At 50.2% G+C, this 26153-nt stretch overlaps 12 protein-coding genes across 12 annotated transcripts; 7 read left to right on the top strand and 5 right to left on the bottom strand.

Annotated features, from left to right (window-relative positions):
* Positions 1 to 320: 320 nt before the first annotated feature.
* On the top strand, positions 321 to 1661 carry N7509_008934 (uncharacterized protein; the record flags this gene model as incomplete). The annotated part of the gene is made up of 1 exon (XM_056633571.1): positions 321 to 1661. One exon carries the CDS (start codon positions 321 to 323, stop codon positions 1659 to 1661), a length of 1341 nt encoding a protein of 446 aa, XP_056484191.1.
* A 43-nt stretch (positions 1662 to 1704) lies between these two features.
* On the top strand, positions 1705 to 2850 carry N7509_008933 (putative serine/threonine protein kinase (Prp4); the record flags this gene model as incomplete). Its single annotated transcript, XM_056633570.1, has 1 exon — positions 1705 to 2850. The coding sequence occupies one exon, from the start codon at positions 1705 to 1707 to the stop codon at positions 2848 to 2850; it is 1146 nt and encodes a 381-aa protein (XP_056484190.1).
* Positions 2851 to 7144: 4294 nt separating this feature from the next.
* N7509_008932 (serine/threonine-protein kinase) lies at positions 7145 to 8451 on the top strand (the record flags this gene model as incomplete). Its single annotated transcript, XM_056633569.1, has 2 exons — positions 7145 to 7742; positions 7829 to 8451. The coding sequence occupies 2 exons, from the start codon at positions 7145 to 7147 to the stop codon at positions 8449 to 8451; spliced, it is 1221 nt and encodes a 406-aa protein (XP_056484189.1).
* A 1424-nt stretch (positions 8452 to 9875) lies between these two features.
* On the bottom strand, positions 9876 to 11117 carry N7509_008931 (SDR family NAD(P)-dependent oxidoreductase; the record flags this gene model as incomplete). Its single annotated transcript, XM_056633568.1, has 4 exons — positions 9876 to 10251; positions 10410 to 10561; positions 10690 to 10877; positions 10946 to 11117. The coding sequence occupies 4 exons, from the start codon at positions 11115 to 11117 to the stop codon at positions 9876 to 9878; spliced, it is 888 nt and encodes a 295-aa protein (XP_056484188.1).
* Positions 11118 to 11528: 411 nt separating this feature from the next.
* On the bottom strand, positions 11529 to 12871 carry N7509_008930 (Zn(II)2Cys6 transcription factor domain-containing protein; the record flags this gene model as incomplete). Its single annotated transcript, XM_056633567.1, has 2 exons — positions 11529 to 12464; positions 12512 to 12871. 2 exons carry the CDS (start codon positions 12869 to 12871, stop codon positions 11529 to 11531), a joined length of 1296 nt encoding a protein of 431 aa, XP_056484187.1.
* A 916-nt stretch (positions 12872 to 13787) lies between these two features.
* N7509_008929 (hemolysin III family protein) lies at positions 13788 to 14729 on the bottom strand (the record flags this gene model as incomplete). Its single annotated transcript, XM_056633566.1, has 1 exon — positions 13788 to 14729. One exon carries the CDS (start codon positions 14727 to 14729, stop codon positions 13788 to 13790), a length of 942 nt encoding a protein of 313 aa, XP_056484186.1.
* A 397-nt stretch (positions 14730 to 15126) lies between these two features.
* On the top strand, positions 15127 to 16122 carry N7509_008928 (uncharacterized protein; the record flags this gene model as incomplete). Its single annotated transcript, XM_056633565.1, has 3 exons — positions 15127 to 15212; positions 15272 to 15452; positions 15514 to 16122. The coding sequence occupies 3 exons, from the start codon at positions 15127 to 15129 to the stop codon at positions 16120 to 16122; spliced, it is 876 nt and encodes a 291-aa protein (XP_056484185.1).
* Positions 16123 to 16293: 171 nt separating this feature from the next.
* On the bottom strand, positions 16294 to 17855 carry N7509_008927 (uncharacterized protein; the record flags this gene model as incomplete). The annotated part of the gene is made up of 4 exons (XM_056633564.1): positions 16294 to 16488; positions 16543 to 17626; positions 17684 to 17732; positions 17813 to 17855. 4 exons carry the CDS (start codon positions 17853 to 17855, stop codon positions 16294 to 16296), a joined length of 1371 nt encoding a protein of 456 aa, XP_056484184.1.
* Positions 17856 to 18147: 292 nt separating this feature from the next.
* Positions 18148 to 18953, top strand: N7509_008926 (dolichyl-phosphate beta-D-mannosyltransferase; the record flags this gene model as incomplete). The annotated part of the gene is made up of 2 exons (XM_056633563.1): positions 18148 to 18251; positions 18320 to 18953. 2 exons carry the CDS (start codon positions 18148 to 18150, stop codon positions 18951 to 18953), a joined length of 738 nt encoding a protein of 245 aa, XP_056484183.1.
* A 238-nt stretch (positions 18954 to 19191) lies between these two features.
* N7509_008925 (uncharacterized protein) lies at positions 19192 to 20292 on the bottom strand (the record flags this gene model as incomplete). The annotated part of the gene is made up of 2 exons (XM_056633562.1): positions 19192 to 20169; positions 20239 to 20292. The coding sequence occupies 2 exons, from the start codon at positions 20290 to 20292 to the stop codon at positions 19192 to 19194; spliced, it is 1032 nt and encodes a 343-aa protein (XP_056484182.1).
* Positions 20293 to 23236: 2944 nt separating this feature from the next.
* On the top strand, positions 23237 to 24508 carry N7509_008924 (uncharacterized protein; the record flags this gene model as incomplete). The annotated part of the gene is made up of 1 exon (XM_056633561.1): positions 23237 to 24508. The coding sequence occupies one exon, from the start codon at positions 23237 to 23239 to the stop codon at positions 24506 to 24508; it is 1272 nt and encodes a 423-aa protein (XP_056484181.1).
* Positions 24509 to 24900: 392 nt separating this feature from the next.
* N7509_008923 (uncharacterized protein) lies at positions 24901 to 25503 on the top strand (the record flags this gene model as incomplete). Its single annotated transcript, XM_056633560.1, has 1 exon — positions 24901 to 25503. The coding sequence occupies one exon, from the start codon at positions 24901 to 24903 to the stop codon at positions 25501 to 25503; it is 603 nt and encodes a 200-aa protein (XP_056484180.1).
* Between the last annotated feature and the right edge of the window lie 650 nt (positions 25504 to 26153).

Below are 26153 nucleotides of genomic sequence, written 5' to 3'. Positions count from 1 at the left end.
TCTCAGCAACATCATAGGATTGACCTCGACTGATATTCTTTGCATTCGTCAACTTGCCAGTATTGGGCCTCACATGTGTTTGGATTGATCAAAGTTTTGAGGCTTTGGTGCGAAGGCAGGCCCCTCAAGCCGGTTGGACTTTCAAATACCTAACAATTGGTTTTATCTCTGGAGCTCGCGCTAACTGAGCTCTGATTACTGAAGCCTCCTCCAAAGGCCGAAGAAGACATTTCACCAAGAGGAAAGAAAGAAAGAAAAAACAGCAGGGAACCACGGTTTCATTCAGTGGTAAATTGTTTGCCCAGCGATAGTCCATCAACATGGCATTGCATCATCGGTCGCGGTCTCCGTCGACCCCTTCTGAGGGTGAGATCATTGAATCAGGTTCTGAGATGAAGGCAACTGCCTCACAACCTCCTTTAAATGGCACCAGCGTTGACCGTCCCCTCAGAGATAGCACTTCATCGGCGCTCAGATCTCCCTCGTCCCTAAGAGGCAGTACATCACCACGCCGACAGAAATCCTGGTCACGATCACGGTCGCGCTCAAGATCCCGATCGCCGTATCGCGACAACAGAGGCTACAAGCGCAGACGCAACGACGAATATGATGATTACGAAACTAGTCGCGCTCGACAAGAGTCTACCCGCCGTCATGGGTCGAGATATGACGAAAGAACCCAGGATCGAGCCGTACCTCCCCGTCGCCCGAAATCGTACTATGACTACGACCGCGAGGAGGGTTACGGTGGCGGATTGCGGTATACCGACGACCATGATCGCGATTCGCGAAAAGAGAAGCGACCTCGCCCCCGGAGCCGATCTCCTTATCGCGAAGTCCGGAAGCCTAAGCAATACGACGAATCATATTCGAAAGCAAACGGGGTATTGCCTCCAACGGATACCAAGAGGCGCAGGCCGCCTTTTGAACAGTTGACGAGTGAGAGAAAGGCTCCTGCTAGTGCTCGAGACTCTAAGCTTGATGCTGAAAAACGAGAGAATCAGGTGCAACAGGTTCTGCCCAGGCGAGCCCATTTTGCTGACGAGTATGTTTTATTCAACACATGCCTCAAGAATCGCGTAACTAATAATTATTACAGATCGGAGACGCCTGAAACGGCAGAAGAGCCCCAGCCAGCTGAGCCAGTCGACGAAGCCGCTGCTTTGGAAGCCCGTCGGAAACGGCGCGAGGCGATTCGAGCGAAATATCGGAGTCAAGCAACGCCCTTGCATCTGAAAGCTGTTCATGCTGATGTGGATACGGATTCATCTACACCTGGCGCAGAGCCCGCCAGCGCATTAGACAATTCAGGTAGGCTTCGCGACCCGAGACAAAATGGTACAAAGCCAACTAACCTCTCCGCTGTAACCGTAGGCTCACCGCAATTGTCTCCGTCTCAGACACCTAATGATATAGCTGGAGACTCTTTCCCTGGCTTTAACATCGGCAGGGACGCTGACCTCGCCAATCCTGGAACCCCGGTGGATGGTTCTGAAATAGACGAGCCTTCCGCTGCAGATTACGATCCAACATTCGACATGAAAGAAGAGACACAAAAGCACAGGGGAGTTCAGAGCTCTAAAGACGACCTATCATCCGCTGCCTATGACGAGACAATAGCCACAAAGCAGGACATTCTGATCCCCGAACGCCGCCCCTGAGCAACCAGCACCACCACCACCAAAGGCCAAGGATCCTTACGACATGTTTGCTGAGGACGACGACGATGACATGTTTGCCGAAGACCCGAAAGATGACCATCCTTCTCATGCATCGGCGATGGCTGTCCCGCAGCCCCAGGAACTAGACATAAGCATGATGGACAACTGGGATGATCCCGAAGGGTACTACAACGTGCGGCTTGGTGAGTTGATCAACGGTCGTTATCATGTCACCCAAACGCTCGGCAAGGGGATGTTCTCTGCTGTCGTACGGGCCACCGACTCCAAGACCAACAAGCTGGTTGCTATCAAGATCATTCGCCAGAATGATACCATGCGCAAAGCCGGTATGAAAGAGATTGATATCCTAGAGCAATTGCATGAGGCCGACCCAGAAGACAAGAAGCATGTCATCAAATTCGAGCGCTACTTCGAACACAAGGGCCATTTGTGCATGGTGTTTGAGAATCTAAGTCTGAATCTCCGCGAAGTTCTCAAGAAATTCGGACGCGATGTCGGATTGAATCTAGGTGCCATCCGTGCCTATGCTCAGCAGATTTTCCTAGGACTCAGCCTCATGCGCAAATGTAACATCTTACATGCAGATCTGAAGCCAGATAACCTGCTTGTCAGTGAGCAGCTCAACGTCCTGAAAGTGTGCGATCTGGGATCTGCATCGTCCGCCTCGGACAATGAGATTACTCCCTACCTCGTCAGTCGTTTCTACCGTGCTCCAGAGATTATCCTCGGCATTCCTTACGATTATGCAATTGACGTCTGGTCCATCGGATGCACCCTTTTCGAGCTTTACACCGGGAAAATCCTCTTCACTGGTCGCAACAACAATCAAATGCTCCGTTCCATCATGGAGTGTCGCGGAAAGTACCCGCCTAAACTCCTGCGACGAGGATCTCTCGCCCACCTCCACTTCGATGACATGCTGAACTTCCACGGCACGGAGGAAGACAAGATCACCGGCCGTCTTGTCACAAAGATTGTGGATTTCAAGAAACCGACTCGTGATATCAAAACCCGGCTCATGGGCAAGGGCACGCGCGGAATGTCAGATGTCGAGGTGAAAGACTTGCAATCATTTGTGGATTTCCTGGACCGTTGTCTCAGTCTGAACCCTGAGAAACGCTGCACCCCGACCGAGGCGTTGAAACACCCTTTCTTAACCCGCAAATAGTGACATGGTCGATTTTGCATAGTATCTCCATATTGATATCATCTTCATACCTGGCGCGTGGAATATTCCAAGCTTCTCCTTTGCCTGTGGAAACTAAGCCTGGTTAACTCAGATTTAGATCAACCGTAACCTAGCACCCTACCCCAGTATATTTACCTCTTGATTGTACTACAGGCTATTTCTTCAAATAGATGAGAACTATATATTCATAGACTTGGAAGGCTCTAGCCACTACTAGTATTCAAGTTACAACTTCCAATTTTCAAAAACTAGGTAAGACTAGTATCCAACTTAAGGTCTAGGGCTATCCCGAGTCACCTGGGCATTCCACTTTAACCCATTCATTCTACCCTTGGGCCTGTAGAATGAATGTGGACGTATCGACGGATTGAGGAAGAAATGTACTAGCAGTAGTACGGACTCGGAGTATTCAAGCAAGCAAATCGCATCATGCATGTATGTACTCCGTAGTAGTGAACGTTTTGCGAGGTCGAGATCGACCTCCCTTGCATTTCACATTTCACTACTGCAAACCTTGCGCTAAACTACACGCAGATTTTAGGCTGAATCGGGTGATACCTCTATAATTTCAAGTTGAACACAAACAACCACTAGTATGGACTGATGGACCTAATGATCTCTTGACGCAACGCTGTCACGGTCATCAGGATGCACAAGTTCCTCGAGGCAATCATTCTAAAAGGGGCTATGCGGCTCTGGGAGATTGGGGCCAAAACCAAAACATTTGGAGGGCTACTCGTACACGTTGCTTTTGCTGGGACCAAATTATTGATCGCTTTACCACTCTTGCGTGGGGCCAGCGAGCCACCTGTCGCAATGCTGCATAGTCGACAGATCAGCTGATAGCAAGGCATCCTCTGTGAGTCCATTTCAACCAGTTCAGCCTCCACCCACCCCCAGCTTCAGCCCGACGCCCCACTCGCCTCTCCACCGCCGCTCCTGGAATAGTGCATACGTACATCGTACATAGCCTGTTTCCGTACCCTGTACGGGGAAGTCCATAGAATCACAGTGAAGGTGAAGATAATTATGGACTACGACATCATCGTCGTTTATCCTTGTCGGTGGCGGCTTCCAAGACAATGCCGAACCTATGGGGAGAGCTACTGCAAGAAACCATCGCATCTGCATCTGCATTCGGGTTCGGGTGGATGTGATGCCATCCTAGACATCGTCGAAGTCATTCCGGAATCCGAGATCTCTGAACCCAATAATCAGACGTGGCGACTACGTATTCTCTACTGGAAGGAGCACCCTCGGTATTCCGTATGGACAGCAGCTTTGAGCTCGGAGCTATGGACTCCTCAAGGGCGATCATTGGGAAGAAGAGAGATTACCATGAAATCCCCGGATCCACGGCTCACTCTAGCAATTCAAAGCGTACACTGTACGGAGTACGAAGTCTGTGTAGGTAAACACGACTACGGAGTATTACTCCGGAGTTCAGTTCGCATTCGACAAGGGTTCTAGATGGGCGGTTCTGGCATCAATGATCCATGGTACAAGTCTGACAGCTGATCGCTGGGAGAAGGAGAGGGCCCCGGCTTGACGCATCACAAACGGTTATCTCCTTTACCCCTTTCGTCGGTCGGCATTGCCTTGAGAGAATTCCTTGAAAGGGACCAGTAAGAGGAGGCAAAAGCCAAACCATCGTGTGAGAAGCATGCAGTTCCTCAATGCTTTTTCCAGATTGCTCGAGACGTGGGCAAATAGGAAGAAGACGGGATGGGGACGAAAGGCATCCATTGGAGTGGATGGCAGCCGATTGGCCTATCTGGCAATAAATTAACTGGGTGGCCAACCTGTTGGTCACCAGCTGGATAGGAATACGGAGTCTCCTCCCCCTCCTCAGATACATATGTATATAGTACATATTTGCGTGCTGTGGACTATGCCGGATGGAGAATGGAGCAGCGCGGCCGCATGGTTATCTGGGACGCCTTGGAAAAGAATCCCATAGGATGGAGGGCGGGATCGGGACGATGAGAGTTTTCTCGAAGGCGAGCAGTCGTCGATTTTGAGTTCCGACTCTATCACAGTCATTGCCATTGCCACCTTTCTGCGAGTCTTTTCTCATCAGTGGCAAAAGTATCCGCGAAAAACCAGACCGAGTTAATATGATGATGCTGTAAGTTTTTGGATGATGTCGAGATGTGTTTATTATGTGGGTCACGCCAGAAGTAATCTGCGTGGCCGCATCCCTGCGGCATTCCGCCACATGCAGGATAGGGAGGATCAGCATAGTAATACTGTACAGTAATCATGGGGAGGTGGAAAGGCTAGAGTGAAGGGGCGATGAATAGGGTCGACTAGGGGGGATTGGCTGAGATCTGAATGGAGATTACATACGGAGTAGTACATATGTACATACTGCGTGTGTAGAACTAGTACCTACGAGGATCCTGTCCGTAGTGGGATGTACTCGGTGCACTATGTACATACACACCGTAGTGTACTCCGTAGCTTGAATATGTAGTTTTGGATGCTGCTACAATAGCACAGGACTAGTGGAAGCAGAGTACGGAGTATGGAGTATGGAGTATGGAGTATGGAGTCAATACTCCATACTCTGTACATGCAGATGTGATGTAGAAGATGGCGGTGAAGGTGAAGGTGAAGGTGAAGGTGAAGGTGAAGTATAGGAGTACAGCACAAGCTACGGAGTACAAGCTACAGTATGGAGTATGGAGTACTACTCGTACTACTTGTACAGTATGCAGAGCTACGAAGTCTCGGAAGCAAGCGACCTGCAGTGCCAATCCTGGGGTACGGCAGGTGCGGGTGCGGGAAGAGGAAGGAGCGATGTGATGCATCCATCACCTGACTGTACTGCGTACTGCGTACTGCGTAGACTGGAACAGGGCAGACATCAACCTTCTCTGCCTTGGCGGGAGTCTCAGACTCAGACTCCAACTCCAACTGGACCCCAGAGTCAGAGTCAGACTAACGAGTAAGAGTCACAGAGCACAGAGTCAAAAACAGACACCAAGTCACACAGGCCGCTCCTGGGCTGTGCGTCGGCCCTTCCCTTTCTTCACCCAATCAATCTCCATCTCTGCTGCCAGGGTCTCGACATCTCAGGCCCGTGCGAAGGTCTAACGATCTCCACACTATTCTCGAAAACGAACGCCTTGAGCAAATGGTTGGCCAGAGCGCCCCTCCCTCTTCGCCTCACTTCCAGACTCTTCCCAGAATCCCGGTTCTTTCACCCAGGCTCTCACGCGGTGGGGAACAAAGTTGCGTGCGGAAAGACCCCAACTCGCGGTGTAGAACGGGGGGGGCGTGGGAAGAACGGAAGGACGGAAGGACGGAAGAGAATGATCCAGTCACGCTGGTGGTCTGGGAGGTTCGATGGCCTGCATTCAACATTCAACACTCCATCGCCCCTTGGAACCATGGACGGGTGAAACAAGACAGGGCAGAAACATCGCCTCCATTCCATTCCTAACTCGTATCCACACATCATCCTGCGGGGCTGGGAGGAAAGGGGGGGCTGGATCCTCGTTGGATCCGATGAGGTGGCGGGACCACCAACAGAAAGGCGCCAGCAGAGGCCAGCAGCAGGCCAGCAGCCGGCCCACTCCCAGTGGCCAGTGGTGTGCCCACCGGCAGACCACCCTCCTAAACTGTATTGCCACACGGCCAACGGCCCCTATTTTCGAGGAGGCTTCTGCAACGCCAGACGATCGTTATGTGCGACCCCCCCGGCTCCACCCAATCACCGCCTGCAGGTGGCGCCTGCATAGCTGCACCCGGGGCAGCCCTGATTGGCCTGTAGGTCGCATTGCCTGCACACCGCTTGTCGAAGCGTCGAAAGCCACGGTGGCCTGGCCCGCAGCTTGTCCACATGGGCTATGCCCACGAACTGGACGCATCATCGATTATTTTTATCTATGGGGCCCCCCCCCAACCATAACAATTCGATTCTTAGCCTTGTGCTACTTCTCTCCTTTCCCATCCGGTTGTTGCTATTCGTTTTTTTCTGGATTTGATTTCTATATACCGCTTTCCATCTGGACCGAAATTTCTCCCTGTCAACAGAAATATTCTCCTTAGGACCAGTCGGACTTCCCCCGTGGAATGGATTCCTGCCTCTGAATGCCGTGGACTTTGGATCTCTAAAAAGCCAGGACCTATCCCACCTCCCCTCCCCCCCTCATCACAACTCTATATTCCCGCCCCCGGGAGTAAAGAGAGGACAACTCATTCCTTTACACGACTTGGATCCATTTATATTCTCTTCTTTCGCCCTCTTATCCTTGTGACGGCGAACATGTATCCTACTATGCTTCCCACGCCGCCGCCATCGCCATCACCCCGTTGTTATGCTCCCGAGGACCGCTTAGGATTTATTTTGGCCAACCGGCTTGAACTGACTGGCATTCTGGGTGTGGGTGCGTACGGTGTTGTCTACACTGCCGTCGATATCCACACCAATATCCGTTATGCCGTCAAGGCGCTCAACAAAAATGGTCTGGATCCCCGCCAGCTGAAATACCAGCAACGCGAAATCCGCCTCCATCATATGGCGAGTCAACATCCTAATGTGGTTTCCTTGGTTCGCATTATGGATTCCCTGGACTGCACCTATGTCGTGATGGAGTTCTGCCCGGAGGGTGATCTGTTCTCCAGCATCACCGACAAGGGAAACTTCGTCGGAAATGACCCCTTGGTCAAGCGCGTGTTCTTGCAACTGCTAGATGCCGTGCAGTTCTGCCACAACCTTGGAATCTACCACCGCGATCTCAAGCCCGAGAACGTACTCGTCACGGACCAGGCCATGACCGTCAAACTTGCCGACTTTGGCCTCGCAACCACGGACTACTTTACTTCGGACTTCGGATGCGGCTCTACCTTCTACATGTCACCTGGTAAGTTATAGATCCGTCATCTCCTTTGACAGCTTCCCCTTCCCCCTCCCAGTGAGACAGCCCCTCCTAATATATCCGAAACACAGAATGTCAGCAAACCAACCCTCGACCCATGTCTTGTTACGTCTCAGCCGCCAATGACGTCTGGAGCCTCGGCGTCATGTTAGTCAATCTTACGTGTGGCCGTAACCCATGGAAGCGCGCTTCGATGGAGGATTCCACATTCCGGGCGTACCTGAAGGATCCATTTTTCCTTAAGTCCATCCTCCCTCTTTCCACGGAGATGGTTTGTATTCTAAGCCGGGTATTCGAACGCGACCCAACCAAGAGGATCACTATCCCAGAGTTGCGTCAACTGATCTTGGAGTGCCCCCGCTTCACAGAGACGCCCATGGCCCCCTGGGTGCAGGACCAGATCCCGCAGGCCGACTACTACGTTCAGCCCCAGATGCCATTCAACATTATCGTGGACCCCATGCATGCCCAGCACTCTGGCTCTTCCTCGGACTCTTCCTCGCACTATTCGGATTTTTCCGAGGCTGCCGTGTCCGATACTTCTGCCATCACGGAGGACTACTCAGACCTGAACTGCATGTCACCTGTTGTATCACAACAAGTGCCTGACTGCAAGGTGGTCTTCCCCCATACCAACTGCGCGGAGCAGCCCAATCCCGATACCTTCATGGGCCCTCTGATTCCCGTTTGCTAAGGGGCTCTCCCCTTGGCATTCTTCTGTATGACGCACCTACATGACCTATACGCTCTTCTACCCCCACGATTTTTAATCACACCCAACCGGGATAATTGTCGCCTTGGTGTTTCGGCACACCACCGGTTATAACTTGCTTTATTGGTGCCCTTTTCTTTTATCCAAAAGCCACCCACTCGGGACAGCCCCAGCCCATTTGGACTTGGCCACCAGCTGTCCCCTTCTCCCCTTTCTCATTGGACATATTTTTTTTTGATTGGACCATACCATAAACCGACTTCGAGCACTTCTCGAGTCTTACCTTTGCATTGCCCACCGGATCCTGGGCTTCTTATCCACTCTTCCGGATTGACTATTCCGGATTTTTCTTTTCGATTGTTTTAATATTTTCCACACATACCAGGAGGAATCTTTGTCTATTTCTTTGTTGAAACTTTTTCGGAACGGTAATATTTTGGGAGGCAAAACTGAAGAGACCATACCCCATGGCGGGGACCTTTTGATGAATATTTGGTTCGACATCTGTGCGGCCGGTTTTGTCTTATTTCCTTCTACTTCTATACGGCGTTTGTTATCAAATGACGGGGACGGGTTGATCCCTGTTTAGGATTTCTTTTGTGTCTGGTCCGTTTCTCATCTGGTTGGAAACGACGGTCTATACTTTTGTTTCTTGTTTCTTTTTTTCTTCTTCTGTTATGACTTTATGGGTGGTGATCTGATCTGATCTCGGTTTTTTGGTGATACATTTAGCATCACGTGCATAGACATTTCTCGCGGCATGGTTTGGGCTTACTTTTTTACGATATGATACCTTGGGAATCCAAATGGAGCAAAACAATTGCATCATCGCTACGCAACACAACTTTCTCTTTTTTTAACGTTCAGATCCGATTAATGCTGGTAAACTTAAATGCTGTAAGGGTAGCCTTGAGGAACCTTGCTAGGTTGGGACGAACCTTAGTCCTCTCCTACTCATTGAATTAATGCTCGTCTCACTAGCCCCCCCGTGCAACGTTGCGCAGTCCTACAGCACCACCAGACATCGTGGCCCTGGCCCGATTCTGCGGTACATTTCGTGTGGTCGTTCCAGATAGACCGTGGCACTGTGAGACCCGTCTTTGCTGCCCAAGTGAGACGTGAAGCAATGAACATTTGACGAGCGCCAGCCCGAGAAGGTGAATCTGTAATTCTTCGAAAAGACCAATGGCTAGGAAATTGGAGTTTGTCCCCATGACTCGTATTTATAAAACATTTGATTTGATATTGTAAATCAAGGTTTAAGCATTCATTTCCTCGGATATAATCGGGTGAGGTGGTTAAAGCATTCAAGTTGGGAGTCGTCGTTAGGTAGTTTATGTACACTCGGTAGATAGAGGGGGAGAGGGAAGAGCTAATTGAATCAATCTCATCATGTCAGGTCCTCATCACATATTGCGGCCTCCGGTTACGCGAATAGTCTCTCCATTCACATAGGAGAAGTAGGGGCTGACTACGCCCAGAATTGACCGCGCTGCTTCCTCAGGGCTCGCCGGGCGCCGGAGTGGAATATCCGGGAAAGCGTTGGCATCTGCATCGCCTTGCTTGGTGGCTAGCTGCTTGCCAGGGATTCCAAGCGCAACCTTGGTACCGTCAGGGGCAGTAATGAAGGCACCTGCTTCCTTGGCGGCTGTCAGGCGAGTGGTCACATAGCCAAAAGCGATGGTGTTAGAGCGCACGCCGAAAGCAGGGCCCCATTCCTTTGCGATAGTGCGGGTAAGGCCAACGACACCAGCTTTGCCGACGGCGTAGTTGGCTTGTCCACTATGTGATGTTAGTCGCTGTTGTAGGCAGCTGTGTATAAGTGCAATTTCAACTGGGTATATGTAGATGTCTGTGTAGTAATAGATAATGCGATGGAAAAGGAGACAGAAGGGAAGGATGGTAGCCGTGTTCAACAGAACACGAAAAAGCAAACTTACGCATTGCCATGGATACCACTCGTACTGCTGATATTGATAATCACACGCGGCTCCTGGTCCTTGACACGGAAGTAGGGCGCCGCCGCTCGTACCAGGCGGAAGGGAGCCGTGTTATGCACAGCGAGCATGGTCTCCCATTGCTTATCGGTCATCTGGTGATTACATGATCAGTCAGTGAGTTTTCACGGTAAAGTTGAGGAAGATCGTGGTTAGAACGAGGATATCATCAACCAGCATCTTCTAGGTTCAAAAGAAAAAGAGAGAGAAAACGCTGACACACCTTGTGAATGACCCCGTCCCAGGTGAACCCAGCGTTGTTCACAATGATATGAATCTTGCCACCGCCAAACTCCGCAGTGCGCTTCACCAATTCATTGATGTAGTTGGCATCCGTGATATCACCGACCACAGCGAGAGCGCGGCCTGATTCGGCGGCATTGATGGCGTCAGCCACCGTGTTGGCCTTGTCTAATTGATGATATCTGAGATTAGTACATATGACATAATATATATAAATATATAGAGATCTCACTTACTGCTGTCAATATCAGCGACCACGACCTTGGCGCCTTCGTTCGCAAACAGCCGCGCAGCCTCGGCACCAATACCCTGGCCAGCACCAGTGATGATGGCAACCTGGCCGGCAAGCATGCCGGCCGGATAATTGAGGTGCTTGTTGACCTGATTAAGACGATCGGAAGGAGCCATAGTGTTTTGGGATGAACAAAGAGTTGGTGAAGAGGGAAGAGGGAAGCGGGGCTGACCTTATACACCTGGCAATGGCATTGCTCGGCGATCAGAAATGCCGAGGCTCGCCGCGGACCGAAAGTGTGGGGTTGGCTGGAGCTACTAACAACGACGGAGTTAAGACTAAGGGGCAAAGGGACATGAATTCTAATAAAAAAAATCAATAATGCAGTCCCTCAAGTAACCGGTGTAGCCTATTTATTCAATTTGCTTCCTCTCGATTTAGCCGATCCGCGTTTACTCTCGAGCTGCTGGGAATCTTATCTACGCAACAAAAGAACCCTCTCCCCTAGATTACAAGAAAAGAGAGGAAAACGATAACAAAAACAAAATATGACCTCCGCCAGGTTCCTCCATCTGTACACACCCATGCTAAATATAATCATCTCGCATCGTAGCCTTGGCTTCACAGATACATTCGTTTGACGAGATCGATAGCAACAAAGATTCCACCTTAGCTTCATAGCCGGCGATTATGGGGAGAAGACAGATGTTCCCACCGCTATTGTTTAGAAGATCTGAATCTATAACTGGCATACATGAGCTCGTAGATGGCCAGGTCATGCTTTGCGGGTCTCCAGTAAGCAATTTGGAATCGACCGTAATGTCGTTGTCGGCAAGCTTTGGCCCATCAAGGCACGCAGTGTTGATCGCCGCCGTCAACATGGATAACGTTTCTCGGCATTGAAACAGTAAGCCTTGGAGTAAAAAAGTACGAATTCGTCGGTTTTCATCCTGGCAGACCTCATAGTACCCGTATCGGATATCAACTCCAAATTCCGCTCGCGGGATCCGCGAGGTCTCGCGCGATATCCAATACTCGAATAGTTGCAGGGTCAAATTAAGTACCGAAATGACCAGGAGTAAATTTGCATTATCCTTAGCACATTTACTACATTGTAAGAACACCTGACATGCGCAGAATGTAGCTTTAATCGTCTGGAGGCTGTGATCAAATCGAAGAGGCATCGTATCGGCAAGTAGGTGATTCAACCTGTTCATGTGGAAGAGCTGCATATCAATACACTCACAAGGCGCACTTTGAAAAGGAGACGACACCGACCCGCCGAATGGTGGACTCGACATTCCATCTGTTAAATTATCCGAGGAAAGAAAGCTCGGTGTTCTTGGTGTGTGCGGGTAGCCCAAACCGATGGGGAGGGGAGGGCAGGAATCCACAAGATCGGTAAAAGGCGAGTCATCCACTGCTGTCAACTGCGATGGGCAGATGGGTGTTTCCAATACCACACCGTTGCCGAAGCTCCGTGGGCTCTCCCATATTCCTGGCGGAGCTGAGATCAGGTAAACCTGTAAAATTCAGCATGAGTAGCGCCAATATTGCGCACAGGGCTTACCTCGTCATCTAACATTGGGTCGGTAACATGGGCTGAATAGCCCGTCGCTGACATAGGGTCTCGATCAGGCATGGGGACAGGAGGGACGAGTCGACTGCCTCGGAACCCACGCATCGGGGGCTTGTCTTCTTGGAGCTGGCCTAGCTTCCGGAGCGTGGCTCGATTTTTGCTACCCTTCGGTTTACCAGACCGGTTAGCGAAGCCGTACTGGCATTGTAGGCCATGGCGTAGACACCGGGTGCAAACGTTTTTGCCGGACAGGTTGCATTTGACTTTGGACTGCCTACAATTCTCGCATGCGGTTCGGAGTTTTGGTGCGTCACCCCCAGCATACGGACTGCCGCTGGTCTCGGCGAGCATCGAGATCGGCGAGAATGTGCTGGGTCCCTCGATAATGGGGAGATTGGGGTGATGTAACTTGAAGGATCGACAGTCGATATAAAAAGGAGATTGAATGGAAAGGAAGCACACATCTAAAGAGAGCACGAACATCCTCCTCAAGACTCGTTTGTCTTTTGGGGGCTTCTCCCCTTATTCTTGTATATATAACGCACGAAAAAAAAAACCAAAATCAAGCTTCATGGAAGAGAACCAGCGCAGGGAAAAATGTCACACTCGCATTGGGATTCCTGTACCGGCGGCAGCCGCATCAAGAGATCAGCCGCTGTGAAACCCCAGATGCTTCCATCTGATCAACCTCGCATGGGATACCAACTAGCACATTGAAAAGGGCTCTCTCTACCCCCAGCCGGATTTCCCCCCCATGCTGCAGTCTGATCCGACCCGGACAGACTTAGCTGAGCTGTTGCTATTCCGGAGCATTGCTCGTGACGGCACGGCAGAGTCCCTGGATTCACATAGGGGTCCTCTCAAGTCGCACACCCGGATGCAACATCGTGAAGTCATGGCTGGGCGTTAACTTTCACTCTCCACGAACTCACGGTGCTGACAAGTCGGCTAGGCCTAGCCAATGATACGTATAGTAGGAGATGGTGCGCCATGTGAAAAAACTCGACGTCTTAGGATGAACTCGGCTGACCGGAATCATGGTATTTGCGTATTTACCAGAAGGGATCGATTCACCGCTTCTTCAATGGTCATTGTTGCACATCGCTAAGTAGGCCATCGTCAGCAGGGACCGGAGAGGCCGTGGAAAGAGGTTCCCCCCCGCTAACGTACACTACAGCGTGTATGTTTCATTCCATGCTACCTCTAAAAGATTCCAAGAGCATGTTGTCCAACCTCGCCTTCCCCTCCTCATCTTCACCACCTAGACTCAGCCGCGTGCGATCTGACAAATCTCGGCAGTGCCACTGTGCCGATAGTCAAACGCTTTGAGAAGACCAGTCAGATGAGCCACCGCTGCGCAGACGACCAATACATGAAATATCTGATGCGAGCTGCCAACGATGTCAAAGTGGCCAGGCCAGAACCGTTCCGGTACACGAGCGGCATAGATACCTGCACCAAGAATGTACAGGAAACCTTGAAGAACAAGCCAGGTGAGGCCGATTTGCTGGTGCATACGGTCGAATCCGAAGACGAACAGGCCATGAAGAACGGGGAAGACTGCCGACAGGCCCATCCCGACAAACATCGCCGCTCGGAATGGCCTCCAACGAGGTGTTCGGAAGCGTGGAAGAACCGAAACACATACACATCCTAGGCCAAGGGTACAAATCATTGTCCAGTATCGGTGTTGGAGGTGAGGTACGCAGTAGAAACCATAGAACACGCTAGGAACAAAACTTCCTACAATAAGCCCCACAATACCAATGTAATCAAGAGCATTGCCATATCGAGCCACAGCAGGCGAATGGTTCGAGATTGTATGGTAAGTGGCTGACATTCCGAGACAGAACGCAGCCCCCGCGAAAAAGCAGGCAAAGGCCAATATATCCGAATCATCGGCAGTGTGGTAGCGAGGCGTCAGGGCATGATAGAGTTGGTAGGCTGCAGGTACGGCTAGTACGCCCGGTAAAAGATGAGTGTAAATGTTGACGGTCTCGTTGTGGATGTAGCCCAGCGATTGGAACGAGACCCAGAATGAAGACGAGGCCGGTCGATATCCCGTATGAATATGGCGGTTGTCACGTTGCCAATGAGGCAAATCATCCCAGTGCAGCAACTTCTTCACGACTGCGGGAAATGTCGTATCTTGACTACTTGTCTCCACGATCTTCTGGTTCTCCTGTACTTGGCGACGCTGATGAGCCATGATCACATGCAAGAGATGCAGGGCTCAGGGTTTCGAATATGGCGGGATCAGCCACAGAATTATGCACGACAGGTAAGCGGATACGAATGGTCTATGTCATGAACACGAAAAGGTTGCAAACACACAGCGACCTCTATGCAACAAGAACAAAAACTTGAAGAACAAGAATAGTAGCGAGTGTTGGGTAGTTGGGATAAGCCAAAGCCCAAAGCCCAAAGCCAAAAAGCCATAGTGGGTCCACTCGGTGGAGCCTCGGCACAAACAATGCAAACACATGTGCCGACCGCCTGAACTTTCTGCCAGCTTCCTGTTTGGGAGACGATTTTGATGCCTGAGGCTCTGAATGACACTCCTGCCGTCATATGCAACCCGTCTCTAGGATGAACATCCTCACGTCATGTCGAAACGAGTACCAGGAAGCCGGCTGCGACCGGTGGCGGACTTCCTAGAAACTGTGGGGTTTGTCTCGAAGGGGGACAAGAAGTATGTTCGCCTCAGGGCCTGCATGGTTGACCGTGTTTATTGACAAGGATCCCCCGCAGGCTGCTCGATCACGCCGCCCAGAAAGAATACTTTGACACGATAGTCGAAAGATACATGAAATTCTGCGCTCACCACAGCAAAGATCTTGATGCTGCACTCACCTCGCTCCCCACCAGCTCGTCCAACGATGTAACCTCGAATCCAGCTGCTGCTCAACCATCAACCAAGTCGAACCCCGCTGTTCGCGGGGGACCTCCCCCCATCTGCGGAGCTATCCACTCTTCTCCTTTCCCTCCGAAAGTTGCGAGAGGCCATTCTTGCTACTTCAGTGACAACACCGGCTATCTTTTCCCAGCGAGTGCACGTCTTCTCCATCCGCTTATCAATCCGCGCGCAGCACCCGCCATCGTATTTCCCCTCCTTGCGATATAGCCTCGATAGGTTGCATTCCAAGGCTCACCCACTACCAGATTGCGAGGTAAAAGAGATTGTGTCCTACTTGATACTCGACTACGCCTGTCGTCAGAATGATATGGTGTCTGCCTTTGAGTGGCGTGCTCGGGCACGGAAGGAATACGGGTTCCAATCACAAACCATCGACAATGTGCTAGCTGCATTGATGCATGACAATTGGGTTGTATTTTGGCAAGCACATAAGAGCGTGGATTCGTACGTGCGTGCGGTGATGAATTGGGCCGTGGGTCGAGTTCGACGGCAAGCTCTCAAGGCTGTGGGCAGTGCATACCTCAATGTTCACGTCAGCTGGATTGTGGGTGGATGTACAGGAGACGAGGAGAGCTGGACCTGGGAAAAATTGGTCGAAGCCGAGAAACTTGGTTGGGAAAAAGAAGGGGACAAGGTCATTATCCGACGACCAAAGCCGCGGCCCCCTCCAATGCCGCGTGCCTAGACGTATAAGCATTTTTAAGGCGTTGTTTGGTAACGGATGCATGGGTGAATTGGTGCATATTTGGTCAAGGTCCTTCATTATCTTTTAGGGCAGCATTTTTTTGTGTTTCGGTCTGCCGCTTTACATACACACTGGAATCAATCAACACACCACGATCATTTTCAATTGGTATCATAGCTTAAAGTCCGCGTTTGATCGGTCTAGGTTGGTTTGTCCAGAAATAGGCTGGTTAGAAATGGTGGCTGCGAGCTGCCCCTTCAATTGGCCAGCGTTGTCGGAACAAAGTTCATACACAGTCGAGAGGTTAAATATGAGGCTGCTGAACGAGTGGTTGGCCGAGATCTGAGATTCCAGTAGTTGGCGAGCCTGCAGAAGTGATAAGTCAAATGGTTCCAATCTAAACCAGGGAAGCCAACATACCTCATCCAATTGACCAGTGTAAAGAAGACACACAGCAAGATTGTGTGCCACCAAAGCACCATCAGTTCTCTGGTTATCTTCTAATAATATGCGCCACTCGTTGATCGCATCTTGATAGCGGCCATCAGACATGCTGATGAGGGGTTTTAACAAGGAAGGCTCTTTGGAATTGGGAGGGTTATCGAAGACTCGTTGTGTCGCATCGAGATCACCCATCCTTAAGAAAAGAAGCGCCTTCCTCAGTTTTGTAGTATCGGATTCCAGGCTAGACGTGTCTAGTCCTTCTAGCGACCTGTTAGCTGCATCGAGATCGCCCATCTCGACCAACGCATTCACGCTTCTCATGCCCAAGTCCGCTAACCGCTCTTTCCAGACTTTTCTTTCTGGTTCGCTGGTCTCGTTTTTCATGATTTGGGCTCTTGCTTCGAGGCCAATCTCATACAGACCCCCAATACTCCTGCGAGAGTCACCAAATCCAATACTTTGAAGTCGAACAGCTAGAACGCGAAGTGGCCAAGGAACGATATGACGTGGGAAAGGGCCATGCTCAATATCCTTGAGATCTTCATTTTGAATTTTTTGCTTGGACGAATCGAGACTGGAGTCAATATAGTAGAATGTGGAGTTGAGGTCCTCCAGAGCTTTCGATTCCTGTGCTGCGAGAACTGTGTTTCCCGAAAGCTCCAGGCAGGCAAGACGGGTGTAAAATAGAGAGAATATGATCTTTATATCGGTGGGCGTTATCAATGACGAAGTGAGAATTGAGCCCGCAAAATGCGCAGCAACCAGAAAGCGACCTTCCACCAGCAATTTCTCTAAAATGCCGAGGTTTGTCGACAGCGGTTCGCCGGGATCGAGCACGATGAAATGGGAACGAAGTGGAGAAGGAATATCGACATGAGATAGTGGGTGATATATATTAGGTCGTAGTAGAAATGAAAGGTCTTTACCCAGGGTTTCAGGGAGGTCTTCTGGGGCCAGCGGGTCTAGTTCGTGAAGGGAAGCGCCGGAAAAGTCGTCACCGCTAGTAAACTTCTGTTGGATAATACTAGGCGAGGGAGCTGAACCCGGGGACGAGAGAGGGCTATCGTGTGTTAGATTAAATGGTTAAAAGTTTCGCGCTTTCAGCTGATCTGCTCACTCATCTGATGCATCCAACGGCCCTCGTGTTGAGCTGCGGGGTCGAGAAGCTGGGGAATCAATCAATACGGCAGTTTCCAGAAGAGCAGGCGGGGGTCTATGGGCGTAATGAGGAAAAGCAGATACGCACACCGTGAAGCATTGCGAGTGTGCTTTGTTGGCGATAAAGCCATCGCGAATTGGCCTATTGTGTGACCGAAAGAAACAAATTTAAGACGCTGACCTCGACGAAGGTTGTTGTCCGAATCCAAATGCAGCTACGATAAGCTATCGGTCGTGTTTTGCCTAAAGGCGGTGTGGGACCACAGCCAAGGGCGAGTTGGCGCGAGCGGCCATGGTGGTCTTCCCCGGACACGGCAAGCTGTCAACCATTCGCTCTCTACTCCCTTTCTTTCCTTCTTTTTCCCTTTTCTCTCTTGCACTTGTCCTGGAGACACCACTTGAAGTCTCCTCTTAATTATCACAATGGGCTCCACCAAGAACAAGTACTCGGTCATCCTGCCGACCTACAACGAGCGGAAGAACCTCCCTATCATTGTCTGGCTGATCCAGAAGACTTTCACCGAGAAGTATGACGAGCCCGATAAAGCAACACCAATCCGGTAAATCTTGCTAACTCTTACGTTTTTTCGACCAGCAATCTGGATTGGGAGGTTGTTGTTGTTGACGATGGTTCCCCTGATGGCACCCTTGAAATTGCCAAGCAACTCCAGAAACTCTACGGTCCGGAACACATCAATCTCAAGCCGCGCGAGGGAAAGCTCGGTCTCGGTACTGCCTACGTCCACGGCCTAGTCCACTGCACCGGTAACTTTGTCATCATCATGGATGCCGACTTCAGCCACCACCCCAAGTTTATTCCCGAGATGGTTCGCATCCAGAAGGAGAGCAATGCAGACATTGTCACCGGTACCCGCTACGCCAATCGTGGAGATATCAAGGGTGGTGTTTATGGCTGGGATCTATTCCGCAAGTTTACCTCGCGTACCGCCAACCTGATCGCAGATGTCATGCTCATGCCTGGTGTCAGCGATCTGACTGGCAGCTTCCGCTTGTACAAGAAGGAGGTGCTCGACAAGGTCATCACCAGCACTGAGTCCAAGGGCTACAGCTTCCAGATGGAGATGATGGTCCGGGCCAAGGCCATGGGCTACAAGGTGGAGGAGTGCCCTATCACCTTCGTGGACCGCATTTACGGCGACAGCAAGCTGGGTGGATCTGAAATCGTCGAATACCTCAAGGGCGTGTTCAACCTCTGGCTTAAGGTTTGAACGACGCCAAATACACCAATCTAATGATGTGTTGAGTCGCGCATAATAACTCGGAAGGTTTTGAACTCGTTCAACCCGTCCTTCGATATACCCCAATTTTTTGAGATCTTCTCCTTACTCCATATCCACATACTTCTGGGCGGTGTTTACGTTTCTTTATATGCTTATTATGGCCGATAGAAATTTGAATTTGATTCTATTTCTAGTATACGGATCCGTTTTTCACTGTTCGTAGCCTCTAGATGCTTTCCAAATAACCTAAGACGCGATCGATCAAGTCCCTCTGACCTTCGTCCCGAACATTATGACTCGCACCGGGGACAATACCACTCTGTTCTGCCCAGGACGCCCCTCCAGCCTCGAGGGCTTGCTTCCATCTCTGCATCAGCTTCTCTTTATCAACCCAGGCGGGGCACCATTCGTCGCTACCAGAGTAAAGAGCCAGCAGCTTGGATTGGAGGATGCCTCGGGATCCAACAGCTCCAAATGTTTCTTGGTGACGCTTGTCGCTCAAGTCGGAACTGAAAAGGTCATCCTGTGAGGGACTTGCCGGGCTATCCGGACTGGTCAGGCTCAAGAATCGACGAGCGCTGAGCGGGGCATCGCCCGGAAGACCAAGCTTTGCAGTCATATTCATTGGTAGGAGAGTGTCATTTCCTTCCTCGGTCCAGGGCTGCTTTTTGGCAGAGCTGACGAGCTGATCGAAGGCCCCTCGGACTTCGGAAGGGTTTGTAGCAGATTTCATAATTGCCAGGACAGCCTCGCGGTCTGAAACGGGGGCCTGCATGATAGCACCGTCAAGTTCTGGCCGAACGATATGTTCAAGCCCAATGTCGAACTCGGGCTTTGGCAACGGGTTAGGCGCATGGATGTAGTGGAGGACATCCTGGCTGCCGGTTGAGTGGCCCATGACCACAATCTTTGCCGACTTGGATGGGGCTCCGGGCTGTCTAGAGGCCTTGAGGTCGCGAATATACCGCACACAGTGACCAATCTCCTCTACGTCCTTGTCGAGACTGCCAACTCCGAAGCCATTGTAGGAGGAAGATAACAGGATAGAAAAGACGGACCAATCGGTCGGCTCCAGTGCTTCTGCTAGTTTCGATACATATGGCACTGTGCAGAAGCCATCAGTGAGTCCGCCCACGAAGATCAAGCTGTTTGGCTTGTTGACGCTGGCTGGCTGTGTAAATTCAAAGGCTACCAGCCTAGGGGCCTGCGTGTCCAATAGTCAGACCGGCATCCTTCCTAGCTAAGCTTAAGTGGATGAAGAATATGAACATACATATTCGTGGAGAACACCACGGTGAGACAATCCACGGTCTGGGCTGGGAGCCATTGCGGTAGAGGGAGTGAAGGGGTGAAGCGGAGGCCGGTGGAGGGGGGAGATGATTGACGTACCTGACCCACCGCGGGGCTTTTTGGCGATCCCCTCATTTCCACCGGTCTTCCTCCCAGTGTGTACGAGTATATGTAAATAATCGATCAAAGCGTAAATTTGACTGCAACTTGAATACCATGTCAGACAATCCATCGCACTATTTATCTCGAATCAGGCTTCTCCACCCTGCGCCATTTAACTTGATCCAGTAATATCATGGCGAGATACTGCCTTGTTGATCCTTCTTCTTATTCCTAGTATACTCAGCCAGGTAGCTTTTGTGAAGATCGAGCACAAGTTTTTCTAATTCAATGAAAGTTGTTTCTTTTTCTTTTTTCTTTCTTTTTACAAGTTGCACTTCTGTCGGGTATGTTTTGCATCTGTCCACTATCTTTGAGCTGTATATCTATTGTTCTCGATAGATTGATTACAAACGATATCAGTAACTAGAGTCCATGGCAGTACAGAAGAAAGAAAAAAAAAACCACTAGTGCTGCAGGATCTGGACCCTGTTCTTGATACTTTATACCTAGGTAACATAGTGTATGGTTTGTATCAGAAGTTTGTACTCCAAGTCTGCGACTACCAGCTTTCAAGAGGAGTCAGGACACGGATCGGTACCTCCTATTGTATCACATATTCTCTAAAAATCGCGCCTTGACTAGGTCCTTAACCTTGCATCTAGACCATTTGCAGAGTTCGCTAGTAAGCGCCCGGTGAAATCAAACAACGAATTGAAGTTTCTGGTTAAGTATCCGCATCATGATTGCTGTAATTTAGTCTATGAAGCTCTCAAAATGATGCTATATCAATTCAATCTCGATTAAGAATCATCATTTAAGACTGAAGAACATGCTCATAGCACGAGGTCAATCAGGTTCGGCCCGAGCGAAAGGAATGCACCCCGTTACATCCGACGCCACCTATCCACAAGGCTTCGAGGAGCCAAAGAGGCTTCCATCATTGGGGGCCAAATAAGACAACCCAACGATTCATTACTACCTTCGAGGTATTTGGGCTCGGTCAAAAAATAGCGAATGACACAGGACTTAGGCCCCAGCTTCAGAAGTTTTATACCCATTCCATCGAGGCTTGAGGAGTAAATGTCAGTAAACTTCCGAAAACCGTCTAGCTTTAAATTTAGTAATCGGTTGGCCATGTTGAAGCTGTCCACGCAAGCGTGGGATTGATGCAGGGGCCCATTAAACGGCCCCATCATGAATGGGTCTAGTCAATTTCCCCGACTTGGCATATCTTTGTAAGAAAACACTGGACAAATTAATTGGAGCGAAGCTCTTGCTGGGTCGGACATCTTCACTCGCACTAGCTATCAACCCATCTGCCTTGGATGTCGGCACGATCTTTTATTGGCCACTATGCTCGATGTTACATGATTTCATGCTTTGTGCAGGGATGATTCCTTGATATCATGCATTCGGCACGGGAGTACATGATGCCTATCGTCCCATAGCAAAGGGACACCTCATACGAGACAGGTTTGTCAAGCTAGGGATCGCTCGATGAGAAAGCAAGCACCCGGGTACTCTCACGGGCTCAAGGCGGTATAATTATCATAGCACAATAGGCATATACTCATTCCCATTTGCTTGAATCACTGCTTGTCTACTCAAACAATTATGGAGCTCCAAGTCTCGCGGCGAGTAACCTTTGCAACGATTTTCGGGGTGGCCGCAGTCAAGAAGTACTAGCTGTACTTTCCATATCGGAAGGTGACCCACTGAACCACAACGAAATGGGGATAATTACAGTATCATGAAACCAGCTGACTTGGCGATTCATGGGGACCTGGATGACGTGATCGATCGCTTTTGTTGACAGTAGTCTCATATCTCCTCGTTCTACCTTTCCCGTATATATACCTAGGTACACACACATATTGATAAAAAGCGATCAAATTTCTTCGCACCGCTTCTTGAAAATTTGATACGACGAGCCTTTGCGGTATAGCATTGGCAGGTACTTCATCACAAACCAGCCTAGAAGCAAAATCCAATGAACCGAAGAATACGCCCACTGAACAGACGCTACTTGCTCGGGATATCGCAGCACCTATAATCAAGATTAACTAAAGCTATTACTTTCGTCGAACAGCTACTGCTTCCTTTGCTTCGTATGCTACGCCGTACGTTGATCTCTGTGAGCATCCGAGCATCCTCACAGTCAGCTTCTGAGTCCCAACTTGAATGTTAGGATGCCCGAACTCATGCATGTCCTCAGGCTGGCCGTACTGTATCACTGTTGCAGTGGTTAATGGTTTGTCTTCTGCTTACATTGAGTCTGTATAGTAGTAGTAGTAGTATGAAAACCTTCTTTGTGTTTCACCTCGATGATGACTCACAACAACTTGATTGCAACCGTGTACAGACTTCAAGCTTCCGAAGTTAACAGAAGCTACACTAGAATTTGAATGATGTCAAGCACCTGGAGATAATTTACAGCTAGGGACGATTACTACTTTTCACAGAAGATCTCAGATCTGGCTAAATGGATAATGATGCAACAATCAAATAAACTTGAACTATTTGGGAGTGACTTGATAATGGTGTGTAGTACGGTCTCCTTGTGTTGATTCAAATACTGGTATTCTTGTAGCCTAGGCAGTAGTATGTATTCTTGTAGTATGCTAGTAGTAACTATTATGGCCACCATATTATAGTAGAGAGCGGGGATCCCGATCGGGTATAGCGTAAAGGAAGCTGCGAACTGCCGCGACAGAACATTCCGATGCATCGCGATGCTCCTCGCGCGTCACCACACCCTTTCGTCCCAACCTGGCTCGCCACTTATTGAAGAATTTGGTTGTTTTGAATCTACAGATTCCACATGAGAGCGTTGGTGGGCCTCTCCCGACTGCCAACGATATTCGATCATCTCGGCTAGAATGGCGCGCAAATCCGGCCGCGTAAGAGCTTCCAAGGCGGTCTACACTGAGGATCCATTTGCTGTCGCCGGCATCAGCGACGATGAACCAGATGAAAACCCTCCGAAAAGGGCCAGAAGGTTGAAGCAGGAATCCCCATCAGACGATGAATTCGTTGGCGGCGACGATGATGAAGAAGAGGAAGAGGAGGATGATGACGTGGATGACGAGGAAATGGAAGATGCAGCTGCCTCTGAAGAAGCTGCCTCTGAAGAAGAAGGGGAAGCAGAGGAAGATGGAAGAAGATCCCCCGATGAGATGATCGTCAATGTTAACGCGGCCGCATTCATCCCAAAAAAGAAGGCTGCGACCTCAACCGCACGACCTAGAACAAAAGGGCCCGATGGCTCAATGGAGATCGATCCCAATGAAACGCATTACCGGGGTGGCCTGAATCACAACCACAATACCTCGAAAGAAATGCTCTATAGATTTGCATTTGGATCAGATGAACGGGATCTCTTTGCCGCATTGTACCAGCGAGACCAATGGCTTGAAGGTGGAGATGCATGCCTCCCCCGTCGCAATACTCTTGAGAATCTAAAGAGACAGCCCGACTATCCATATGGTCCTACTTTAGGCCTTAGCCCCGAGGATTTTGAAGCTGAGAGCAAGTCCGCGTGGGATTGGTATTACGATAAGGACATTGGAGACCGATTCCGGGCCACACAGCACTTTGAAAAACTGAAGAAAACCGATATCAATAACTATCTCGCGAAGCCGCCAACCAAAAAGCATACAGTTCTTATGGGGCCAGCAGACCAGCAGACCCAGATTGATCTGGGCTATGATGCGCCTTATGATTACAGCAAACCCTGGGCTTTCACCAGCGGATCAAATAACCAAAAACCCAGAAAACCTGCTCGTGAAGGCTGGCTCATGAGTTTTGGTCGCAAAATTCAATGTTTGGCCTGGGCGCCAAACCAAGAAGGGCTTTCTCAATACCTGGCTGTGGTGGTCCCAATCACCGAGGCACAGAAAAAGGAATGCAGCTCTCTTGGAGCAGATTCTGGTAATTCATTTCAACCGACACCCTCGTATCCTTGTGCTCTACAGCTGTGGGAATTTAAGGGGAAAGAAATTGGATGTCCAACCAAATCGCTCGACATGAGCACAACACCGCAAAGACGACTGGTCGTTTGTACAGATTGGGGCGACATACGCAGCATTGCTTGGTGCCCAATGCCCCGAGAAGAGCGACACGAGGACAGCGAGGGGACACACAAAGTATAGGACTTCTGGCTGGAATCTGGGGAGACGGAAATGTGCGAGTCTTGGATATCAAGGTGCACCGAGGCTCTCAGCAAGAAGAATACGGTATGTCCCTTCTTTGTTTTGAATATTTCGAACAATTGATAAAGGGTTCTAACAAATTATTTCAAGTTCGAGTAATCTCTCCTGTCTTTGAGGCCCGACCGCCTTCAACGGTCTTCTCATGTGTGACATGGCTGTCTCCCAGTGATATAGCGGTGGGCTGCTCTGATGGCCATGTCGCCGCCTGGAGCATCCTACCTCCATCATCCCCAGAGCCACACCCATTTTTTTACCGGCTCATTCATTCGACATGGGTGCTGAGTATAACGTCTGCTTACCCGAGCAACCCTCATCTCATAAGCACGATTTCCATGGATGGCGAAACCCAACTCTGGTCAATGATTGAGCCCCAGGGCGAAATGACCTCAACGGTCCGCATGCGTATGGCTGCCCGTCACGTTAGCTATTCGCCTGTTTTGCAATCCATCATCTCGATTGACGAAAACGACTTTGGACGTATGATGCCCATTCGTCGTTTCTTCTCATCGACGGCGGTAGCAAACCTTCCGAGTTCAGTGATCAGTCTCGCACCTTGCAGCTTCTGGCATCCCTGTATCCTCCAGGGTGGCACGGGAGGTGAAGTCACGGCCACCAATCCATTCCGCAAGCTTCTCCACACTAAACCGGAGCACTGGCAACAATATTGGTTCACCCATGAATGGGTGGCTGGGCCCGATGCAGATGGCTCTGGGACTAGCCGGTTCTTCGACGGTTACAAAGCAGAGGAAAACCAACTGGCCAAAAATCTTGCCAGTCGAACTCGACACATTGCAGATTGTAGCATCACCAGCATCTATGAGGAAGGTACTCACGTCACGGCGCTTGGCTGGAATCCCAACCGCCGATGTGCGGCCTGGGCTTGCGCGGCATTGGGCTGTGGCCTGTTACGGGTCGAGGATCTGGCCATTTCCTAGCATGAGTTGGCCAGCCCCCGACCGAAACACCCCCGGCAGAGACGGTAGATCCGGTAGATCAGTGGAAACACATTGTGTCACAGTTGCCGATCGAGAGGCGATGAATCAATTGCCCTAGGTAGCAGCGCTTCCAGAAGCTAAGAAAAGTAACTAGGCAGCGGTCTTGAGAAGGAGTGGATCCCCCCAGCCACGCCGAAGGGTTTATCTCTCCGGAGGGTACGGAGACCCTAGGGTGCTTCTGTTGCTCCGCTTTGGCTTGCTCGGCTTCCTCGGCTTCCAATTAGCGTGGGTGGTTGCCATGTGGAGACCGGCTTCCCGCCTGTCAACAACAAAAAAAAGGTGGCTGGTTCATCTCCCCAGCCACTCGTCCCATCTCCAGCCAACTTATTTTTGTGCCAATCGCAAGGTTGCCATGTGGACCTCACTGACTTCATGTTGAGTGACACTGTGATCGAAATCGATATTGTCGTCCACTTTTAAACCCGCACTCATTCATCCTCTGTTCTCAATATCTTCAACCAATTTACGGAGTACTCTTCAACCAATTCCCTCAACTCTCTATTACTCTTGAACTTCCGTGTTTCTTGACTGTTAAGTGATTTTGATTGTTTACTCTCAATACCCTTTTCACGAAATACTACGACGAACAC

The sequence above is a fragment of the Penicillium cosmopolitanum genome (assembly GCF_028827165.1).
Source record: "Penicillium cosmopolitanum strain IBT 29677 chromosome Unknown utg000009l:1.0-9042332.0:1.0-9050551.0, whole genome shotgun sequence".
NCBI classification, from domain to species: domain Eukaryota; kingdom Fungi; phylum Ascomycota; class Eurotiomycetes; order Eurotiales; family Aspergillaceae; genus Penicillium; species Penicillium cosmopolitanum.
This window is presented reverse-complemented; position numbering and strand designations above follow the sequence as displayed.